Raw genomic sequence first — 23,716 nt, forward strand, 5'->3', positions numbered from 1 at the left:
ATATTTTCCCCCAGAAAACCAAAGCTCAGCCAAGACAGGCACCTACACAACTAACAATTTGAATCAGACTATGATTCAAACCCAGGAAGGCTTTACTCCACAATCAATGACCTATCGTGGTCTCCACTTGTAGTAAAACTCACGAGCTCAAGAAGATTTAAGATTTGTTTTTTATTCCTTTACACAATATCCTATCATTCCAGTGCCTAAACTCAGATCACACAAAAGATTGCTATAGCTACATTTTAATTCTTGCCTTATAGTTAATTCCACAATGGCATTTTGCCCCGTGTACTTCTGTTTTTTTCCCAGTCCCAAGTCACTGAGGGAAAAAAAATTTTTTTGTTTGTTTGTAACATATCTCTTGGTTTCTTTCTCGTTGTGTGACTTTGATCAGCTCAGACATTTGTCAGTTCACACACACCGTCATTTGTAGACTGTTGCCGGACATAGAAAAAAAGATGTTTAGAGTCAACAAGAAGAGCTTGTATGTTCTCTGTCTGAAACTTTTGCTCACTGCTCAGCTTTGTCTGTGTTGACGCTGGGGTGTGTGTGTGTCTGCTGGGCAGGGCGGAGGGGGGTGGTGGGGGTGTAAAGAAGGGTACTAAGACTTTTAGAGAAGGAGGGTGGGAGGAGAGATTCTGAGAAACAGAAAGGAAGAAAGAAAAGAATAGGGAATGGAAAGAGAGAGAGAGGAAATGAGAGAGGAAGGAGGGAGGACTGCTTTGTAGCTGCTAAGATTGCAGACAGAAATAGCACACAACCACCGTGAGCTGTGTGCGACTCAGAAACCAAGACCAAATTGTACTCACTTTTATTAATCAGTTGCTCACAAAGAAGGAAATGACACCTGGTCCTGTCTTCTTCTACATCTTAATTTTGGGTAAATACTGTAAGTATGCTCACTACTTAATTTTATATACCTTAATAATATTGTATGAACTAATCACAATTACAAATGTTTATTACTTACATTTATGCTTTTAATATAAAACTGGTTTTTTTTCTGATAAAATTGTAATCTTACTTCAGAATTATTCTTAAGTCATTTCTGGTATTTGTATTGGAAACTGGAATATATTGGCAGAGGCAGTAATTAAGCAAGATTAACATGACATACAAACCTATGCTTCATAACAACCAATTTGTTTAAGCAACAATTATTTTATAAATAATTTGATACTATTTCAAGAGAAGTAGTCTTTAAAGAGATTGTGTTCAAGTAAGATGCCCATGTGAAATATCTGGTAAAGTCTACATTTATTCTGGTGTATGTGTAGTTTTAATGCTTCGTGGTCCCAGTCTTTGTGATTTGATATCATAGGTGTGCCTTCTCACTGAGAAATGCATTCATAAAACTCCTTTTTTGTTTAAAAAAGATCTCTCACTTTTCCTTGAAAGAAAAGCACAAAGCAATGAAAAGCACAGACCAAGAGCCCAAATGGGCATTTTTTGTTATAATAACAATTCTTGCTCTCTCTTTGTGTGCTATAGTTTACTTTCCAGGAAAAAAAAAAAAATGTAAATCAAGAGAGTCATTTTGCATTGAACCTTACTTAAATGGTATTATGTAAGTAGAAATAAAATGTTTATATTTCCTAGATAATAACTGATGAGAAATCCAAAGCATATCAAGAAGGAAAACTTTCTGTGGATCTGTAATACCTTCTGATGCTGGAAGGAATTAAGCTTTAACAAATTAGAGTTCACATGCATATTTACATCCCTCGATCTCTTAAAAGTTTGCAGAAGTCGGTTTTCACTAAGATAGTCTATTAACAGTGCCTCCAAGTAATTTCCCTCCGAACTCTCCCAGTTCTGATGCCCATGTCCTGCATCAAAGTGATTTTTCTTTTTTCCTCTCCTCCCTTGACCTCCAGTATGCTTTTTACTTTAATGGTCAAGTGGGACAGACAGCTTCAAAACCAAGGCAACAATTCAGAATCCTAAAGAAACATTCTAGCTCCTAGCTTTCTCTGCCTCTAATCTTGGTCACTATGATTTCATTTTTCATTCCAGTTTTATTTAGAAATAATTGACATACATCACTGGAGAAGTTTAAGTCAAAAAGAATGATGGTTTGATTTATATATATTGTGAAATGATTATACAACAGGCTCAGCTAACATCTGTCTGCTTATATAGATACAATATAAAGCAAAAGAGAAAAGAATAAAGGGGAACAAATTGTTTCCTTGTGATCAGAACTCAGGATTTACTCTCTTGACACCTGTCCTGTACATCAATCACACTGAAGTGGTGGCTGTCATCATCTTGTTGGACATGACATCCTTACCACTTACTTCTCTTGTAGCTGGTATCTTTTGACCACCTTCCTTCACTTCTGCCAGCCTCCACTCCTCCCCCATTATTTCTGGTAACCACAAGTGTTATCTCTTTTTTCCATGAATTTATTTTGAGACTTTCCTTTTTTTTTTTTTTAAGGTTCCACATATAAGTGAGATCATACAGTATTTGTCTTTCACTGTCTGCCTTATTTCACTAAGCATAATGCCTTCAAGTTCCCTCCATGTGTCATAAATACTAGAATTTTCTGGGTTTTATCACTGAATAATATCCCACAGTGTTTGTGTATACACACACACATATATATATGTATATATGCTTATATATATGCTCCCGCTTCCTTATTCCCTCAACCATGGATGGACACATAGTTTGTTTCCATGTCTTGGCTATTATAAATAATGCTGCTATGAATACCAGGGTGCATATTAACAAGTGCATCATATTAACGCGTTAAGGTTTTCATTACCTTTAGATATATTTCCAGAAGTGCAGTTGCTGGATCATGTAATAGTTCTATTCTTAATTTTTTGAGGATACTTCCATAGTGGCTATGCGAGTTTGCAATTCCACCAACAGCGTTCAGGGATTCCCTTTTCTCCACATCCATGCCAGCTTTCTTATCTCTTGTCCTTTTAATGACAGCCATTCCAAAATGTATGAGGTGGTATCTCATTGTGGTTTTGATTCACATTTTCCTAGCATAGGACTAGTGATGTTGACCATCTTTTCATGTACCTATTGGCCCTACATATGTCTTCTTTGGAGAAATATCTATTCAGGTCCTTTGCCCATTTTTTAATTGGGTTATTTGGATTTTTGCTATTGAGCTATGTGAGTTCTTGTTATGTTTTGAATATTAAGCCTGGGTCAGATATACAATTTGCAAATCTTTTTCCCATTCTGGATGTTTTCTTCTCATTTTGCTGTGCAGAAGCTTATTAGCTTGGTGTAGTTCTACTTGTTTCTCTTTCATTGTGTTGTTTGTGCTTCAGGTGCCATACCCAAAAAATCACTACCAAAATCCATACCCAAGAGCTTTGTTTCTCTGTTTTCTCCTAGACGTTTCATGGTTTCAGTTCCTACATTTAAGACTCATTACCCATTTTCCTAAGTAGAGCCAAAAGCCCAATTGTAAACCATCACTAAAAATTGAGTGTTTCTCATTACAATCCAAGCATTTAAGCTACTAGAGTTTTTAATATTTGTAGCCAAAACACTCATAAATCAATAACATTTTATTGTTCCCTATTCCATTTCAATGAAATGAAAAGGTTAAATAAGCCAAAGGAATACTTCCAAGTTAAGCATTCTAATATGGAAAATGGAATTCTAATATGAGGAATTCAAGGATATGTAATAGGTGCTCATGGCAGGTTGAAAAGCAACTTTAGCTAATGTGTTACTAGCCAATTCAACTGAGTAAAAGAAAGTTCCCTGTTTACATATTCTCTTTTGTTAAAAAACAAAAAACTACTTTCATGAACAGAAAACAAAAAGTAAATGATAATGATGATGATGTCAAAACCTTCCAACTTTTTAAAATTTAAGTTATCTTGTGATTTAAAAAAAAAATTTTTTTTGACATTGTGTGTGAGTAAAGGGTCCAATTTCTCATCCTTCCACGCCATCTGCAAAAGATAAAGGTACAAACATCTGATGCAGAGTTTGGCAAGCAGGATTCCTGGCTATAGGGTGTCAAAGGAGTGGGGAGGGAAGAAGGGCATTTGGCAGGAACCTCCAATTAACAACCCACACCCATAATTCACTTCCTACTTTATCTCACCATTCAACTCCACCAAGAGAGGATTTTCTATGCCCAAAGCAAAAGAAGTCAACAACTATGTAGGGACAAATCTTAAATCTCTGTAAATACCTGTGTTGGTTATTGTTTGTTTGTGTTTGTTTGTTTGTTCGTTTGTTTTTTAATCCACTCTCCTATTGCCTGAGAAAGGCTATGGGATTTCCTAGAAGATTGCTGGCTCAAGGTGCTTCGGAGCACCCCCATGTATTGGTCCTAAGATTTGCAGCAATGACTTACCCTCGCAAGCCTTAGTTTGTAAAATTGTAATAAAATTTTTCACCCTACCCACACCCCAGAGCCCTTATGATTGCTTCTTTATTACATAAATTACCTCCTTGAATCCTTAGAACAACTCTATTATGTAGAATGAAACAAACAACGAAGGCAAGACCCAAGGACATTCAGTACCTTGTCACAAGATTCAGGCTCATAAATAATAATAAGACTTGAGATTTGAATGCTTTTAAAGCCTATACTCTTTCCACTAGACCATGAACACTCTGAGAGATCGTGTGTGTAAAGACAATAGCAATTCTTAGTTATCTTTTCAACCAAAAATGCCTATTGAATGCCAGTTACCTTAATAAGCATGAGACTTAAGGGTGACTACAGTATGATCCCTGCTCTGAAGGGGAGAATGGAGAAGACAGAAAGTTAATCTAGGATTACCAATGAGACAAGGGCAAAAACCTATGTGTACACAGGTTGGGGCAACATTAAGATTTAGAAAAGGTTTTCTTTCACCCTTGAGAATTTCTAATTCTCAAAAAATTCCTCTGTCTGTAGTCTAGTTAGCTATATTGTGCTGATGTTGATTTATTAGTTTGGATAATGTACTGTGGTTATGTAATATTTTACCATTAGGGGAAGTTGGGTAAAGAGTACATAGGACCTCTCTGTGCTATTTTTGCAACTTCTTGGGAGTCTATAATATTTCAAAATTAAGAGTTAAAAAACAATCCCCAGGAAGAATTGTATCTGAAATCCTTACCAGCAAATGCTTTACTTATTACCTAAATAGTATCATTCAACAAAAACAATCATTTTACTTAATACTTCAGAGAGACAGGGAACCAGTGAGGAACTAGGAACCAGAAGAAGCCCAAACATAAACTTGATCCACTGCAGTGTTTGCCAAGAACTGATCCAGCTGGGAAAGTCCTCACTTTTCGATTCCAAGTGGATATTCACAAGACAATCTGGGCTTCTTCTTAGGTCTTACAACAGGTATATCTTCTAGCAATTTTTCTCTAACCATTAAGAAGGAGAAAGGAAGTGGTTTTCCCAGAACAGACCATCAGGATATGAAAAAAGAATACTGACCTATTTACCCATCTCCAAAAGATGAGAAAATAAACTCTCCAATATGCAGACTACAGAATTATCTATTATTCCACTCAATATTTTTGAAGGTTACTAATACTTTTGATATTGTTTTTTCTTTGAGTTTGGAATCATATTTTTAAATTTTAAATAGAAAATTAACAAGTCTGTGCAAATACATCATCATCATCTACATAAAGAGAAACAAAGTACTGCATTTGTGAACAAATAGTTTTCCGAACATAATTTCACACATGAGGACAAACTTGTTAAACTGAAATGTGCTTGGAATTGGGTGTTCTATTTAGGTGTTGTTGTTTTTTTTTAATTTTTTTTGTCTGAAAAATTATAAACATTTATACCATTTTGATTTCAAGCACTATGATTGTGGTTATAATTGTAGTTGTTATATTTACCATTAAATGAGAGCTTTCCATGGACCATGAACTATGTACTAAGTGCTTTATAAACATTATCTGATTTTATGCCCATAAAAGCCTGAAGAGATATTCTCATTTTGCAAAAGAGGAAACAGAAAATGAGAAATACTGAGTAGCACGCCTGGGATCATTCCCTAGTAATTGTTGCAAAAGAGATTTCATTCCAAGCCTATCTCCTTGAAAAGCCTGTGTTAGTAAAACATGATTCGGTTCTAATATTTTCTAATACTATGATATCTTTAAATTAAAACAGTCCTTTATAAATTGATCTATTGGGGAGGGTATGTGCTATGGTAAGTGCTGTGAAGTGTGTAAACCTGGCCATTCACAGACCTGTACCCCTGGAGCTAATAATATATTACATGCTTATAAAAAAAACTTTAAAAATTATTTAAAAAAAAAGATTGTCTGATCTAACTCACTTGCCTTGAGACAAGTTAGCTACATCCCCATGTTAGAGATTAAACAATAAAGAAATATTGACCAGTCCAAAATCACAAAACTGGTATATCCAAACAAAAACAGAGTTTGCACATTGGGGAGGGTATGTACTATGGTGAGTGCTGTGAAATGTGTTAACCTGGCGATTCACAGACCTATATCCCTGGGGCTGGTAATAAATTATATGTTAATAAAAAAATTAAAAAATTTTGGGGGTGCCTGGGTGGCTCAATGGGTTAAGCCTCTGCCTTTGACTCAGGTCATGATCTCAGGGTCCTGGATCGAGCCCCGCATGGGGCTCTCTGCTCAGCAGGGAGCCTGCTTCTCCCCTCTCTCTCTGCCTGACTCTCTGCCTACTTGTGATCTCTATCTGTCAAATAGATAAATAAAATCTTTAAAAAAAAAAAAGTACCAATAAATATTTACTCAATTCCTAAGTTAGCCTACCTCTCCATCCTCCTGAGTATATTCTCCCCTCCTTATCCCCACAACTCCAGCAACTCTATTTCTTGTCCTGCACATAAGGATCAGGTACTTTCTTATCCTCTTCAATTTTATATATTTTCACCCATTACTCTGATCAGAACTACCAAAAGCTTTTTCCTTCTTTGGAGATAAACAGGAATCAACAAGTCATCGATATTTTAAATTTGACTTTTATTGTCTATCACAGTAATGCCAAAAGCCAAGTTAAGAAGAAAAAAAATAAATAGTATCAAGTGAGATCTCCTGCTACTCATGTTAGAAATTGCTATTTTCTGGGGGGCACCTGGCTCGCTCATTAAGTTAAGCATCTGACTCTTGATTTCAGCTCAGGTCATGATCTCAGGGTTGTGAGATCAAGCCTCATGTGGGGCTCCATGCTGGTCATTGAGCCTGCTTATTTAAGATTCTCTCTCCTGCTCTTTTTTCCACCTCCCCACGACTCCCCTCCCCGGTGCATACATTCTCTCAAAAGAAGAAATAAACAGTTGTATTTTATAATAATTTGACTGTTTGATTTTTTTTTGCTAAGTTATTCATTTTATAATTATTTCAGTATTACCTAAATTAACTAGATTCACCTTATTTCTTAAATCTTCTATAATAACAAATCTGTCTTTTTTTAAGTAATCAGTACTCTCAAAAAAAAAAAAAAAACCCTCTGAGAATTAGTCTTTGTGAGGACTCTCGGGGATTTTGCACCTGCTGCTGTACAACATGTGGAGTCCTTGCTTCTGGCAATTGTCCCAGCTCCTCTCTCCACCCTCTGTCTCCATCATTCCTCCTCAATTTCCCCTCAATATTGTCCCTGGAACTCAAGTTCTCCTTCCATAGTGCAGAACAACACAGTTCTCTGGCCTCAGCTCCTGTCTCCAAACTCAACTCCAGGCCCATCTCTAGTCAAGGCACTCAGTTGAACAAAATGCCCCTCATATGGTCAGCTACAAAAAAGGACAGCAGATAATCTTGTAAGTTCTTTAGCAGTAAGATTCACCCTTCTTAAAAGGCAGCTAAGAGTTAAAATATTTATTTTGTTTTTATTGAAGAACTGAATATGCATTTGAACTGAGAGGTTGTACAATTGCATGAGCTAATTCATTAAAACATCTAATTATGTTGCTGTCCCTTAACCATCATTTCTCTTAACTGATATACTTAGAGAAAAATACTCTGTTCTGTTTCCAGCATCTGAGTCTCCAGTAAATCGCTATCTAGTTATTTTCATCTTACGTCTCTCAAATACTTTTTTAATAGAAGTTTCATATAATTAGGCTTTCGAGTTCAAGAGAAAGTCAAAGTTTCTAGAGTAGCAAGTTCTCATTCTTTTTTTTTTTTTTTAAGACTTTATTTACTTATCTGACACACAGAGATCACAAGTAGGCAGAGAGGCAGGCAGAGAGAGGGAGGGAAGCAGGCTCCTCGCTAAGCAGAGAGCCTGATGCGGGGCTCGATCCCAGGACCCTGAGATCATGACCTGAGCAGAAGGCAGAGGCTTAACCCACTGAACCATGTGCCCCACAAGTACCCATTCTTTACATACAAAGACACTGAAGTCATATAGCTGTGTTCCCTTTTGTTGCCTGAGGTATTATTCTTTACTCACCATTACCATATGGTTTCACTTACTTGTGGAGCATAAAGAAGAACACGGAGGACATGGGGAGATGGAGAGGAGAAGTGAGATGGGGGAAATCAGAGGGGGAGACAAACCATGAGGGGCTGTGGACTCTGAAAAATAAACTGAGGGTTTTGGAGGTGAGGGGGGTGGGGGGTTGGGTGAACCTGGTGGTGGGTATTAAGGAGGGCACATGTTGCATGGAGCACTGGGTGTGGTGCATAAACAATAAATTTCATAAAAATGAAAAGAAATAAAATGAAGAAAACTTAAAAATAAAAAGTAAATTTTAAAAAATGGGCCTCCAAATTTCATATGTAGGACAAGAAGGGCAGGAAATATGAGAGGCGTACAATATCACCTTAAAGTAGAGAGAAACTACACTGAGGTTATTAAAATAAATTACTTATCCACTAAAATCCTGGCCTCCAAGACTAAGACTTTGCCAGTATACTGAGCTTAATATAATCATTATTCACTTACCTGCCTAGAGATAAACCTCTTAAATCATTCTCACAACCAGGTAGAGAATGGGCAGGGAGAGAAGAGTCTGATCACATCTCTCCAAGTCCATGCCTGCAGTCAGACCCTAAGGAACTTCTATGACAGCGGCTTTTATCAATCTCGGAGTAGATTAAGATCCAGCAGATGCTTTCATTATCTGTATTCCCTCTCCAGTCCATGCTCCCATGTTCTTCCTCAGACAACTAAATTGGTTTTAAATATTTATTTACTTATTTTAGAGAGAGCAAGAGAGCAAAAGCATGGGGAAGGGCAGAGGGAGAGGAAGAGAAGCAGACTCCCCACTGAGAGTGAAGCCCGACTCATGGTTTGGTCTCCAACCTGCGATCATGACCTGAAACCATGAGTCAGACGGTGAGCTGACTGAGTCACCTAGCACCCCACAATGAAATTGTCTTCAGAGATACAGGCCCAGGGCACCTGGGTGGCTCAGTGGGTTAAGCCTCTGCCTTCAGCTCAGGTCATGATCTCCCGGTCCTGGGATCGAGTCCCACATCAGACTCTCTGCTCAGCAGGGAGCCTGCTTCACCCTCTCTCTCTGCCTGCCTCTCTGCCTACCTGTGATCTCTGTCTGTCAAATAAATAAAATCTTAAGAAAAAAGAAAAAAGATACAGCCCTTTCCATTGTATGCCCTGTAGATACTAAATCTGGCCCTTGGAGCCGTGCCTCTAAGATGCAGGAATCGGAGGATTGTTATGCAGGTGTCCACTGAAGCTGTGGTGGGAGAAACTTTGTCAACTCCTCAAGAGTAATTTATAAACTATTAGAATCTTCCAGACATTTCTAGTTTCCAGACAGATGCTTTCTTTTCTCTAGGTACACCCAAATAACTTGGACATCAAATACCTATAATACCTAAACTTAACCTCACCATCCCCTCTCCCCCAACAAAAAAGAACACCGTGACTTCTGACTTCTATCCTTCTGCCTGCGCTGAGGTGCCAGAGAGGGCAGATACAGTCAAGACCGTGCTCATGTTGAAGAGAGTCACCCTAAATTGCTTTTTTCATCTCTCACCCCACCTCAACACACACAATTTCCTGAGATGGAATAACATGTTTTCCGACTTCACGGAGATTGAAAGGACACTTAGAGAAGCGATGCGAGGCATCTTCACTGCTGTGCGAAGCTACCCAAGGCATTAGCAATTTATGACTTTGTAGCAAATAAGTCCGACACTGGTAGTAAGCTACCTGCTACCATGCCAGTCTGGTATCCTCTTTATCCTGTGGGGTGAGGTGGTCTTTGCATTGAGATGAAGTAGGTATGGGAAAATTGAATGCGTCTCCCTGGCCTTTCCTACTTCCCTCAGGCTTTGATCCTGCTGCGTTCACTTTCTCCTCCTTTTCATCTCTCTCACCTACAATCCACTTAGTGCCAACTGGAATCAGCAGCATTTCCTTGCCTGGCCTCCAAGATGCCCAGATATTGCTTTCCTATTCTAATCTACCACTTCCTCTTCCCCCCTCACCACCACCTGATTTCTCCTTTTTTCGTCTCTATTCCTCAGCTGCACCATACCTCTTGACGTAACACACACCAAGAGAAACTCCAGCCTCTCGGTCCCCAATCTTGCAATCTGAATTCTTATTTCTGCCTACCTCTAATCCTTGAGATCCCCTCCTCATGAGTTAGGAGGTTCATAGAGGATAGTTTCCTATTAAACACACTTTCTGCAGGTAATATATGCCCCCATTTTGCAGTTACCTGCTCTCAGGGACTTTATGGCTAATATTTGCCTCATTCAGTAAGGCGGTTCCAACATCTAATCCTCACAGAGTAAGGAAGCTATCACCCTGCGGGTTCCTCTAGGTGTAGCCATTCAAACAAATAAATCTTACTTTATAGATTTGAAATTCAAATGTTAGCAAAACATGCTGTTGGACACAAAGTGACAAATTTTGAACAAAATTTATAAATGTACATGCCTGGATCTCCTGAGAGACATCCCATAAGCTACCGCACAAAGCTGTTTTGAAAGCTTGTATCCAGGTTTCATGACGCAGGTATAAATTAATGAAAATAACTGATTACATTCTCAGGTGCATCAGGCACCAGCTTCGGAGAGCACAATTGGTGCTACCAGGACGTACACCCAGAGAACCTCTGGTCCTTGTCTTTCCTTTCCAGCCTCTTCTCTCCTCCAGCTCACCCTCGGCCTTCTGATATAATAGGCTTTTCCCAGAGCGGGCTAGAAATATTTGACTCATTTTCAATGGTCTAGAAGATATGCCATTTTTGCTTTCCTAGTTGTGGCTGATTTGTTGGAAACTGCAAAACTGCTTCGTGGTTTATAAATGTTTCTCCTTTCTCACCCATTTCCAGCTTAGACAAGAAGACGTCATCATTCATGCTTTCTGTTAGATTCTCTTAACCTCCACTTAACCTCCCACTTTGTGTTAAAATCAAGAGAGGTGACTAGTTTAGCTAAGTTAAATTTAGATTTTTATTTCTCCCCTTCTGCCTGTAACCCTCGCCTTGATCTTGAAAGCTCCCTGGAAAGAAGGATTGTTTTTGTTTGTTGAAATTCAATAACTTTTCTCAGCAACTGAGCATTCATCCCCAGAGTTGACCTGAAATAATATAGCAAATCATTTGTCCATCAAATCCATTTTAATGGGAAAAAAAATCTATACAAATCTTTTTGTATTGCTGCTGGCTCTTGGCATCTCTTTCAAAGTTTCTATGTTGGTAATATATAGCAGGTTCAATATTATTCTCATGGTCCATTATAGTCATTACCTGGGAGGAGCTGCACAAAGAAATTAAATAGACTTATTCCCTTCCCTCTAGAAGTTCACAATCTATGACAGCTTTAATGTCTGTCTTATAAGATAGATCCAAATAGGCATAGGCTAGAATTATTAATTTAAAGATGTGAAGAGATAGGTCAAGACCAAACATTTTGTCATGATTAAATCCCCTTGACATTTTGCCTTTGGTTCAGCTCTAATGAATACCTGAATAGATAACTAAGGAATGAATGCGGTACTGATCAAGAAAAATTGAACTTAACAAAGCAGTGTGTCATGAAGGAGTCCAAGGAAGAATGATGCTACGTCGCATGGAATAAAAATAAGGGGTGTTTGCAGACCGAGAGTAAGTGCTGAGAGAGAAGAGAATTCAGTGAAATCTCCCAGCAGTCCATGATGGAGAGGCAGCAGAAGGAACAAGCCGAGGCAGGATGTGTTGGTGATGGTGTTAGTGTAACCTTTATAAAGCTGTTATATGTGATCCAGTGTCAGAATGGGTTCACATTTAATGAAGCTCATACAGAACAAGGCATTCACCTTTACTCATGCCTCTGAAAAGATTTAAAGAATCATCCAGGCATGTACATTTAAAGACATCCATTCCGGAGTCTTACTTAAATAGCATGTAAGCTCTTCTCTAGATTTCTTTTCCTCCAGATTTCTCTCTTTGATGCAAGACCATGTAGACCCCTCCTGCCTCCTTTCCCCCATCACTCAGCCCTCACTCCTGATACAACACACTCCTCTGCCACACAGTCTCTTTGCACACAAAATCCATTTTCTATTCTGACCACTTTTTTCAGGAAAATTCATCTCTCAGTATTGGGGGCCTTTTCTTGCCCCCAGGAAATAGAGGGTAGGGGAGGAGTTCAGAGAAGAAAGTTAAAAGGCAATGCCAACATTATTGGTCATGAAATTTAAGGATTCAGGAAAAGGTGTAAACTATTACACCTTCTATATTACACATATAGACACACACACAAACACACAGAGTAATAGCTTTGCCCCACCATTAATATTAAGTATATCAAAACCAGATGGGGGGTATAATATACAAATTTTCATTTTTAAGGCACAAATCTCAGATGTGCAAAGTTGAAATTTTGTTTCTGTGACTAAACTCAGAGCTCATGACTCCCACAAAAAAAAAAAAAAAGATAGACATTTAAATTTGCTAATTCAAAGCAGCTTCGTTTAAGAATTGGCAACTTTATCTTTAAAGTACAATCTTAATCCCTTAAGAATTGTTACCCATTCCACCCACGTAGCAGGTGGGTTCAGAGGAAGCTTGGAAGGCACTTCCTGCATGGAAGTGGAGGGCAGGTGGAGGGATGAACATCTGCAGCAACTTTGCCAGCTCCATGTGAGGTTTAGCTCCTCTGTCGGGTGTTGGCACCAGCACTCGCCAAAGCGTTCAAACACATCCTTATTCTCCAGCTGGCAGGGCCGGGTAATCCACATGCTTCTTTCTCGGCTATAACGCCTCTCTCCATTGACCGTGTGCTCATAGCCAACCTTCTCCGGAGAGCATAGGAAACCCTCAAATGGCCTTCACCTGTCAGAAGCCCAGGGAGATTCGGGGCTGACTCAGACCCTGTTTTAGCTTACCTCGCCACCACAGCTCCCCACGCCCCTCGTATCACATAGGACATGTGTCTTCTGCTAGAGACGTGCCCTTGCCTTGTGCTGCAAATTAGGATTTGGGACAAGAATCACCTCTGTATGGGCAACCCCCCAAGCTCTCTCTGTAATTTCTACCCCCCCCCTCTTCCCCAAAGGAATTTTAGATTCCAAGCTGACAGGGTGTTTCATGCTCACATCTTGTTCCCACCAAGTTCAAGAAAACAGCTTTGAGAGTATCACACATGCTTACCCACCTCTATAGGTTGGGGAAACATTCAGTTCTCTGAGTCCTTCAGTATTTGGTCTTGACTGTCAAAACCAAGAGGGTCACATTCAAAGAAATGAATAAAAAGGAAAAATATGCTCTCTCAAGTATCTGGCTTTTGCAGTTCAAAGGCATGACTTTTAAGCTTTGGAATTCAGGCAAGAATTTGACTATTCCAGAAAGGCCCTTCTGGACTCTACCTTCTTTGAGCAATAAAGGACAGTCCAATTGCCCTGTATTAGTGGCAGAAGGTAAAAAAATGAATAACTAAGAAAGAAGAATATTTGGATATGTGATAAAAGCATGCAGCATTTGATAAGCAGGAATTATATATATAAAACCATAGTAATTTGAAAAACTGATTACGATGCCATATTTTAGTAAAATAGGAAATCTTTGAGAATTTGCAAAATATTTAATGTCAAATATGTACCTAGATTTCCCAATAATGGCAAGTGGGTAAAGTGAATATACATGTTTATTCTCACTTTTGGCAAATTCTAAAGGAAAATCAGATTATTCACAATTTAAATAATGGCAAATAGTGTTACTTTATCAAAGGAATATCTTCATTTGGTGTTTGGCTTTTTTTTTTTTAAAGTCACATGAAAATGTACCTATTCTACCTGGATTCTAACCCAAATATTATGACTACATCCTATATTCTCGCTAGTACCATTTCTTCCCACCTTTTCATTCTGTTGTCCAAGCCAGTTCCTCTTATTATACTTACACCTATCTTTTACATAATTTTTATTTTTAATCTCTTTGCCCTACATTTTACTATATGTTTTCTTTTCCTGTTGTTCTAACCAACACTGATCATAATATTATAGATGAAAACACCAAAATATAAAAAAATTATTTAAATTGTGAAAAATCCAAAATCATTGTGCTTACCTAATAACTTTCTTCTAATAGAATGTGTGGAACAATAGAGTTTGTGCTCAACAGTAGGAAGGAACCAAGAGTAGTTTGCATGGCTCTCTCAACACCAGAAGCTGCACTATCACAAATGCTCTTCTCCAGTTGGTCCCCAGGAACCTACACTACTTTTAAACTTATTCTGGGGAAGTTGCTGCAAACGTTTAATATATATTATAATGTGCTATATTCTATGTACTTAGATACATAAAATGTGCCAGACCAAAGTTACCATCTTCTGATTATTAACATGAATTATTTATATTACTAAAGTAACTAGAATCAGTTACATTATTGAAGTTCTGGTTGAAGATAAATACTTGCAGGTATTGTCTAATTAAATCCACACATGAATCCTGGAGGGTAAATGTGTGCTCATCTCTCCACATGAGGGACATGTGTGCCCAAACATGGGACTGACGCAGATTGAGGAATTTGCTAAGATCACTGGCTCCTAAGTGCTTAATTTAGAATTTGAACTCAGATATATCTGACACCCAAGTTTTAGTTCTTTCCACTCCTCATATAAACACCCAAATCATGAGACATAATTATTCCATATTGTCTCTCATTTTATAAAACAAACATTTTTATTCCCAATTATAGAAGAGCAAACTGATCAAGCAAGTTGAACTCAGTTCGGATCCACCACTGACTGTCTCCTAGGGAAAAGGAGAAGTCACTGGCAGGCACAGATAGAGTGTGGGCAAAGCCACAGAGGCAGGAAAGGGTATGCTATGTACAGGAAATGATGAGAAGTTGGGATAGTTTAAGAATAGTGCAGAAGCAAACGCTTGCAGATAAAGTTACAAACGATCATTAGAACCAGATTATAAAGTCTTTGTAAGCCGCTCTCAAGAATGGACTCTGGACTATAGTACATAAGAGATTGTAGCAGAAGTTATGCACAAAATGCTATAGTGAGATGGATTGTTTTGGAAGTTACTCTGGCAACTTACCAAAAATGATCTAGAATGTGAAACACTGAAAACAATCCCTAAAAGAAGTGTCCACAGCACTCGAGTCACTAGGGAGGCAGAGGCTATGACCAAGTCAAGTCTGCTGCTGGTGTTTACATTGTTTTCATAGAACCTTAATATATTTTTAATATATTTTCTCCCTGACTTGTACCTATAAAATACACAAAATATGTGTGGAATACAAGACAAAGTTTTTGTCTACTACGCTGATTATAATATGACTGGCTTTTTTTGACATTGTACTTCACAAATATCCAATAATTATCCCTACTTCTATCTCCCAAAAAAGTCTTTTGATCCACTCTATGCCTGTATTTACATGTTTCCTATTTTTCTTGTGTTATTTTCTCACTGTTTTCTTTAAGAGCATAAAGTTTTTGGATCCAAATTAAAAATAAGGCAAAAGACAAAACACAATAGAAAACATTGTAAGAAACATACATGCAATAATGGACAATGTGTTTATTTGAACCCAATGGAAAGTACTATCTAGAAGTACAATCTCTACTCCTTAATGAATAAGTAACTTTGTCACACAAAGCTGTTACTAAGAAAGTGTCAGTAAACAAACTTAAGGGATTTTACTCAGAACTCACAATACACAGTAACCTCACAGTAGCAGGAAAACAGTATCGATTTAAATAATGTAAAATATAGCATTCACAGCGCCAAGGCATATCTGTAAGATATAATTTTATTCTTTGTTTTAATATATTTGTGTTTTAATGAGTAACACTACACATGATAAGTTTGAAGCACAAGGGTACAATTCATTATTTTATTTCTTAGAGTTTCCTTGATGAAGGTCACAGTAAGAATAGGGTGAAATGGTGCTGAAAGTTTAGGGCACGTTACTGATTAGGCATCAGAGATGCCTTCAACCCTCAGCACATTTCTAGTCTCCCTAAAAACTGTATATCCATGGTCATGCTATTTAGAAAAATAGCTTGCCCAGGACCTTTTCAAAATAAGAGTATATTTTATTATTCCTGCAAGCATCAAGCTAAAGGAGATAGAGTGAATTAGCCAGTTAGCTTAGTTGGTTAGATAGTGGTGATAAAAGGGATACACAGCTTCTTTTGCAGATATTGTAAACATTATATAAAAACCATTGCTAACAGCTTCTGTGACTAGAGATGTTATAATCAGTAGTCACAGAAAACTAAAAAATAATTTCTATATATTTATGAAAAAACAAAAGATTCACTTTCAGTTGGACAAACCTTTTCACTGGATAAATTACTCTCTGGTATAAATTAAATGCATGTTTGGAAACTACATTAACTCTTGAAAATGACATAGTCAGAAAACCGCATACATTCTGGAGTTGGAATATGTGCGTACTACATAGGGTTTACAGTGTTGAGCTGAAGGAATGCCACACATCGAGAACGCACAAAGTTTTCTTTACGGTTTTCCTAAGAGTAAGTTCCATGCCAATTTGTCAATCTAGGAACACTTAGCTTTTGGATTTCTGTTCACTTGATTAATACAGATTTATATTCTAGATTCAAAATTTAAAATCCAACCTCTCTTTAGGATTTTTACCACCATTTGATGACAGATTACAGCTGTGATAAATACAGTATTATTTCACCACTAGCTATACCAAAGAGCTAGTCAAATTTCAAACATTTCTCCTTGCAGCTCTTTCTTCCCTTAATTTTCTGTTCCTTTCATCCTTTCTTCCCCTTGCCCATACACACACACACACACACACACACACACACACATCAGTCTAGTCTTTCTATAGATAGAAATTGTGGTCCCTATAGTTGCTATGAGTCTGGTAAAAGAGGTCATGTCCTTTGAAGAAACAAAGATTTGGTGGCTATACGAGGATCAGGCCCAGGATGTGTTTGGGACATTTACAGAAATAGGGTCCTAACTAGCTAAAGCCAGAGTCTGGAAAAAGAGCCACAGACATCTTTATAGTACCACAATTTTAAAATACTATTCTAAATGTTTCAAATACATGGACAATTATTCATTCTCCCTTTCCTTTGACTAATTTTTTTTAGTTCCTACAATAACCAATACAAGCATCAGAAATCAATGGCGTACAAAACAAAAAGGATGCCTTGCCTATGGGAATTTACATTCTAGGGATGATATTCAAATAGTGAAAAGAGGGCCTTTGGTGGCTCAGTGGGCTAAGCATCTGCTTTTGGCTCAGGTCATGATCCCAGGGTCCTGGGAACAGGTCCCCACATTGGGCTCCCTGCTCAGTGGGGAGTCTGCTTCTCCCTCTGCTCCGCCCCCTTGCTCATGCCCTCCCACTCTCTCTCTCTATCTCCTTTGCTCTGTGCATGTGCAGAAATAAATAAATAAATCTTTTTTTTTTTTTAGATAAACTAATAAATAAAATGTCCCTGATAGTATAAGTGTTGTGAAGAAGAGGAAGGGGGAAAAAAACAGTGTAATTAGGTAGTCACTAGCAAAGAAGGTAAAGAGACTTGAGTTAGAGTGATCCCAGTTCCTGCAAGGCACGGATATTTATGCTGAAACCTGAGCTACGAGCAATAGTCAGGAAAGACCCGGGGAAGAACAATCCAGGCATCCAGGTGGATAGAACAGCTAACTCAAACACTCTAAAGTAGGAACAAACAGCCCATCGAGAGGACAGTTAATATGGCTAAAATTAATTGAAGCAGGAAAAGTGTAAAGAAACTAAATCAGTAAATAAGAGTGGCTCACTCATGTAAGGTCAAAAGAGGAGGGTAAAGAGTTTGGATTTTTATCCTAAGAATAATGGGGTGACATTATCAGTTTTGAAAGAGGGTATTTTTGTGATCTGATTTCTTTTTGAAAGATCCCTCTGGGTAATATACAGAGAACAGGTTAAAGAGAAGCAGGAAGTCTAGGTGAGAGAGAACTTCAGCTAAGGAAAGACCATGGCAGACCCTATAAGGGGAAGAAAGAAGCTGAGATCAGGATACACTGGCATATTCAGGATAGCAGTGAAGAGAAAGTCACCAGTCCTTGCTAAAGGATCATAAAGGGAGGTGAGGGACACAGAGAAAGAGAATCCTTTATCCCTAAAATATGAGAGGAGGCAAAAGGAATTAAAAGAGTCAAAGATAGCTGAGGGAATTTTCTTTTCAAGGAAAGAAGGATATGTAGGAAAATTGCCATGTGAAGTATAGATTCTCTGTTTAGTCATTCAATTCTGGAGGCATGATGCTTTCCCTTACCTGCCACAGATGAGCATCCAACCCATTTATCAGTCTAATGAGCTGGTACAGATGGGCACGTCAGCAGGCAGCCACTCAGAGGGAGCCCAGCTGGCAACAGCCATACTAGAGTATGACCAAGGAAGAGAAGACAAATCCTTTCTCACTATCTAACCTGGTGACCTGAATTAGTAACCATCTCCCAGTAGAGGCTTCATCTTAATTTGAGATGGCAGCCTGGACAGAAATAGGCAATCAGGCAGTCAACAACACAAACAGATACCCACAGAGAGCCACCTCATTAGAAACCAATTGTGAAAGGTTTGAGGGTGGGGTGCCCTACAAAAGATTAAGGAGAGTATTAACTAATTCCTGATAGACATCAATAAGAAAAGAAAGATATAAACAATATCTACTTGTTATCAGGAGGTCTTAGCATCAAAGTGGGGTACATGTGACTCTTAGCATCTCGACCAATATTGTAAGCCTATAATGCTTACACTTTCATGGATCCATGATTGATTGGATGGAAGAGATTCTATTAAATATATTCTAAGCACAGTTGCTTGTTACAATAGAAACAATCTGGAAACTAAAAACAATGGACTTAGAAAGAAGGGAAATTTGCACATAGTACACGTGACTTCTGTGAAAAGCAGTGAAGAACAATTTCACCTCCATTAGCTTCATTTAATCATGCCAAAAAACCTGGGAGGGAGACATTACGTATACCTGTGTTATAGAAGAGGAAACTGAAAAGTTACAAAACCTGCACCAAATTCACAATGGCGCAACTAGGAACTTCCAAGAATAACTCCCCCCAACCCAGCAGCAGCCACACTTAGCCTGGGCTGAGAACACACAGTGCCCGTGAGGGGAGCAAGCCTTCAGGACTGCCGTTGTCTGAGGTTGAGACAATTCTAAGGAAAGGCACAAGCAGGAAAATAGTCAGATTTAAATAAGCCTCTTTGATTTTGCTAAATAGTAAGTAGCTATATGGAAAAGCATTAAAATTAAGTCCATGACGGATATTATTAACAAAATAGCCACCATGGGAATTCTAAAAAGGAAGCAGTGGTTACTCGACCCAGCCTGCAGACATGCAGTCAGTCAACAGTCAGTGGTGCCTGGAATAGCCCTGCAATGATATTCAGAGTCTTGCCTTTTATATTTCTCCCTCGGAGGTAATAGCCCCACTGTGTACCTTGAGACATCTATGTCATACCCAAATAAACCCTGTCCAACTCCCATCGTATAGACATATGCCTTTGAAATTGTCCTTTGGGTTAAAGATGGGAGAGAAACTAGACTCGGAGTCATAAACACACAGATGATACAGAATGACAAATCTTATAAACAATATGTCTGGCATTTAAAGTTGTTTATGTCTCACAGCCATAATTCTCAGAAAACCTAAAGCATACATACATAGCGCTCTCTCTCTCCCTCTCTTTTTCTCTTTTTCTCTCTTTCTCTCTCTCTCTCTCTCTCTCTCACACACACACACACACACATATGGTGTCCAGGTAATTTCATATAATTGTGTGTGTATGTGCTCAAATACCAGCCAGAAGGAAGGTTAGATATTCTTCAAATAACAAACATTTTTAAGTCTGGGAACTTGACAAAGCTTTTAAGCTATAGTAATTTTAAAAGACTAAGATATTGGGGCACCTGGGTGGCTCAGTGGGTTAAAGCCTCTGCCTTCAGCTCAGGTCATGATCTCAGGGTCCTGGGATCGAGCCCCACATCGGGCTCTTTGCTCAGCAGGGAGCCTGCTTCCTCCTCTCCCTCTCTCTGTCTGCCTCTCTGCCTACTTGTGATCTCTGTCTGTCAAATAAATAAAATCTAAAAAAAAAAAAAAAAAAAAAGACTAAGATATTTACCAAACTATTTCAAATTTTGGAAAAATTTTAAACCTATATAAAGATGACAAAAGCAGTAAATGAACACCCCTATACCTTTCACCTGGATTCACCCATTATTAACATTGTCTCACACTTGCTTTCTATCTCTTATCAAACATACAAATTTACACATGTTTTTCTTGCTAAATGATTTGAGAGTAATTTGCAGACATCATGATCCTTCTCTTCTACTAAATAACTTAGGCTGTATCTCCTAAGAATTATGTTCTCTTATCCCCCAAGCAATGATGACATTCAGAAAAATCTAACACTGATAAAATCAGACTATCTAACATAAAGCCCATATTCATATTTCAACAATAATCTTATGACCTTTATAGAAAAAAATTATTTTTTTCCTAATCCAGGCTCCAATCCAGCATCACACCTTGCATTCAACAGCCACAGCTCTGTCTTTAATCTGAAGACAATGACGTGAGTTTTGAAGAACGTTGTTCTGTAGAACATTCCTTAGTTTGGACTTGTCTGACTCAAGGGTGTGCTTTTATAAATATCTAAAATAATACCTTTCTTTTTTTTTTTTTCAAACACAAGACTGTTAAAGAAGCTGTCACAGAAATATACCAGAGGAAAGCTATGTGCTATGCTTAGGGGCTCATTTCCTGTTAAAATGTCTCCTCATATTGCATCATTTTGTCTTTAAAATAGGGCTTGCAGAACTCCGTTTCCATATCTCACTTGTTCTTTTCATTGTTCTCCGCCAATTTTCAAACAAAAACATCACACTTACCTATCCTGACTGACTTTCAAAGTCATTTCTTTTTTTTTTTTATTTTAAGATTTTATTTATGTGACAGAGATAGAGAAAAAACATGAGCAGGGTATAGGGAGAAGCAGGATCCCTGCTGAACAGGGAGCCCAAGGCAAGGCTGTATCCCAGGAACCCAGGATATTGATCCCAGGACCCCTGAGATCATGATCTGAGCCAAAGGCAGATGCTTAACTGACTGAGCCACCCCGGCTCAAAGTTACTTCTGGAGCCTTAACCTAAGCCTACACTTTGCCTTCATCTGTTGGCAATGATTTTCATTTTCCTAGGTTCCCTTACCTAGAGATGCACTCATAGTTCTCATGCTCCCCTCCAGGGTAGGGAGTCTACATCACTATTTTCATCAATCCCCTCTGCATCAGAAGTGCATTTGAGTTGCCCCAAAGGGAAAGATCAAGCAACAATGGCTTAAATAAATAAGGGTTTATTTTTCTCACATGAACACTATCAGAAGTAAGTGCCTGCTGACACTGGATCAGCTGTTTGGCCATACCATTAGAATCCCAAGCTCTTTCTTTCACTCCACCATCTTTTGTGCATTGGTTATTATGTTAAACGGTTATTTTCTAAGGCATGCCAAGATGGCTACCGTAGCATGAGACATTAAGTCCATGCTCAAAGATGACATGAAACTCCATCTCTCCCCTTTAATCAAGAAGGCAATAGATTTTCCAGAAATTCTGCCAAGAAGACTTCTACTTCTCAGATCTCATTGGTAGGAATTTGGTCACATAGCCTGCCTAACGGCCAAGGCAGCAGGGAATGCAGGAAATAGGAGTACCATTATTGTTGAGTCCTGCCATCTAATTTTCCAGTACTGAATATATTGTCACCACTGGGGAAAAAAAAAAATGGGGAGGGAGGATTCCAATATGAAAGGGAAGGGGGAGATAGATAATGAGTAGACAACTAGAAATTCCTCTATCTCCTCCCAATCAGTGTTTAACTGGATCCATTCTTTACTTCTCAATTTCATTCTATATTTCTTCTTAATTTTTTGTCATTTATCTTCTCTTCCTAGTACTTCCCCTTGAAAAATGAATTTTCAAACATTTTTGTTAGCATTTTATTTTCCACTCAGAATCAAATAATATTCCAACAGCTGGTACTGTCTTCTCTCTCAACATGTGGGGAAACCTGAAATCCAGCAAGAGGAAGTGATTTGTCCACATTTGCCCATCAATTTGGAGACATACCCAAGAATAAAACATAACTCCACTGAACATCAGAACTGACATGAGATGGTGCATATTTGTCCACTTGGTTCTGTTTGGTTCTTCTTGCCTATATCTTGGCCACTTAAATATAAAGTTCTCCACAAGGATTCATCAATTCAGTTGTTTATTTCTGGAAACTTCTCTAAGAGGAAAGATCATAAGAATTGTGTTTCCCTTTTTCTTTTTAATTTTTTATTTACTCTCTAAATATGAAGAAAGGAGAAACCAGGGTAAGAAGTCATTGTCTTCATTGGTAATCATTGTGCCATATGAACCATGAGTTTGAATTTATAAAACTGCCATCTCCAACACACCTGCCAAGAAACAATAGGAAAATGTCTACTTAGATGCATTATGTTCAAATTTGGCCTTGTGGGGAAATATCCACGATAACAAAAACATAAAACACCCTGATGAAGTAGTCTCTCTTCCTTGTACTGGAAAGATTTCAAAAAGAAACAGATCGCTCAAAATAGAAGTCAAAGAGGAAGTCAGTCAGAAGGGATAATTGACCTTGATCATGAAGGGTAAGGTTTAGAAAAAGAAGATATATAGGGATGCTGTCATAAGCCACAAAAAGGAAGGCTGAAATATAAATGACTTTTCCAGGGGCTCACAAGCAGGTCAATACGGGGGATGCGTTGAGGCACCGTGTTAAGAATACATGCTCTGAAGGGAGTCAGACCTGAGTCTGCATCCGTTCTGCCACTAACCCCTCCTTCGATCCCACACAACTTACTCCTCTATGCCTTACCTTCTAAACTGCAAGGTCATGGTAATATTAGTAATTACTTCATGGGATTGTCATGAGGATAAAATGAAGCAAGACATACGAAATGCTTAGCCTTGTGCCTCACACAGTGTAAGTGCTCAGAAGCATGAAAGAAAGAACTGCAGATCGGAGAGAAAGATTAAAGTAATGGATTCTTAGGTTTAAAAAACTAAATTATGACGAGTTGTGACCTCTTTGACTATAAGGCTAAAAGTGTAATCAAAAGGAAACCACTAAAAATTTATTACCTGGACATGATATAATACAGACTGGAATCTGTTGAGACAGTAGGAATGGAAATACGGTGCTGAATGAAAGAGCTATTAAGAAATACAACTGCCCTTGATTTAGGGTCTCTATTTCTTGGCTGCTTCAC

At 38.3% G+C, this 23,716-nt stretch overlaps 1 protein-coding gene across 2 annotated transcripts in view; it reads left to right on the forward strand.

The window, feature by feature from the left end:
• The first annotated feature begins 533 nt into the window (after nt 1-533).
• The window catches only part of RXFP1 (relaxin family peptide receptor 1), a 101,018-nt gene continuing 77,835 nt past the window's right edge, over nt 534-23,716 (forward strand). For both annotated transcript variants that reach the window (XM_059174087.1, XM_059174097.1), the window contains exon 1: nt 534-892. In XM_059174087.1, coding sequence (XP_059030070.1) covers nt 844-892 — 49 coding nt within the window. In that variant the 5' untranslated portion in view covers nt 534-843. The remainder of the gene's footprint in view (nt 893-23,716) is intronic.

The sequence above is a fragment of the Mustela lutreola genome, chromosome 1 (genome assembly GCF_030435805.1).
Source record: "Mustela lutreola isolate mMusLut2 chromosome 1, mMusLut2.pri, whole genome shotgun sequence".
NCBI classification, from domain to species: domain Eukaryota; kingdom Metazoa; phylum Chordata; class Mammalia; order Carnivora; family Mustelidae; genus Mustela; species Mustela lutreola.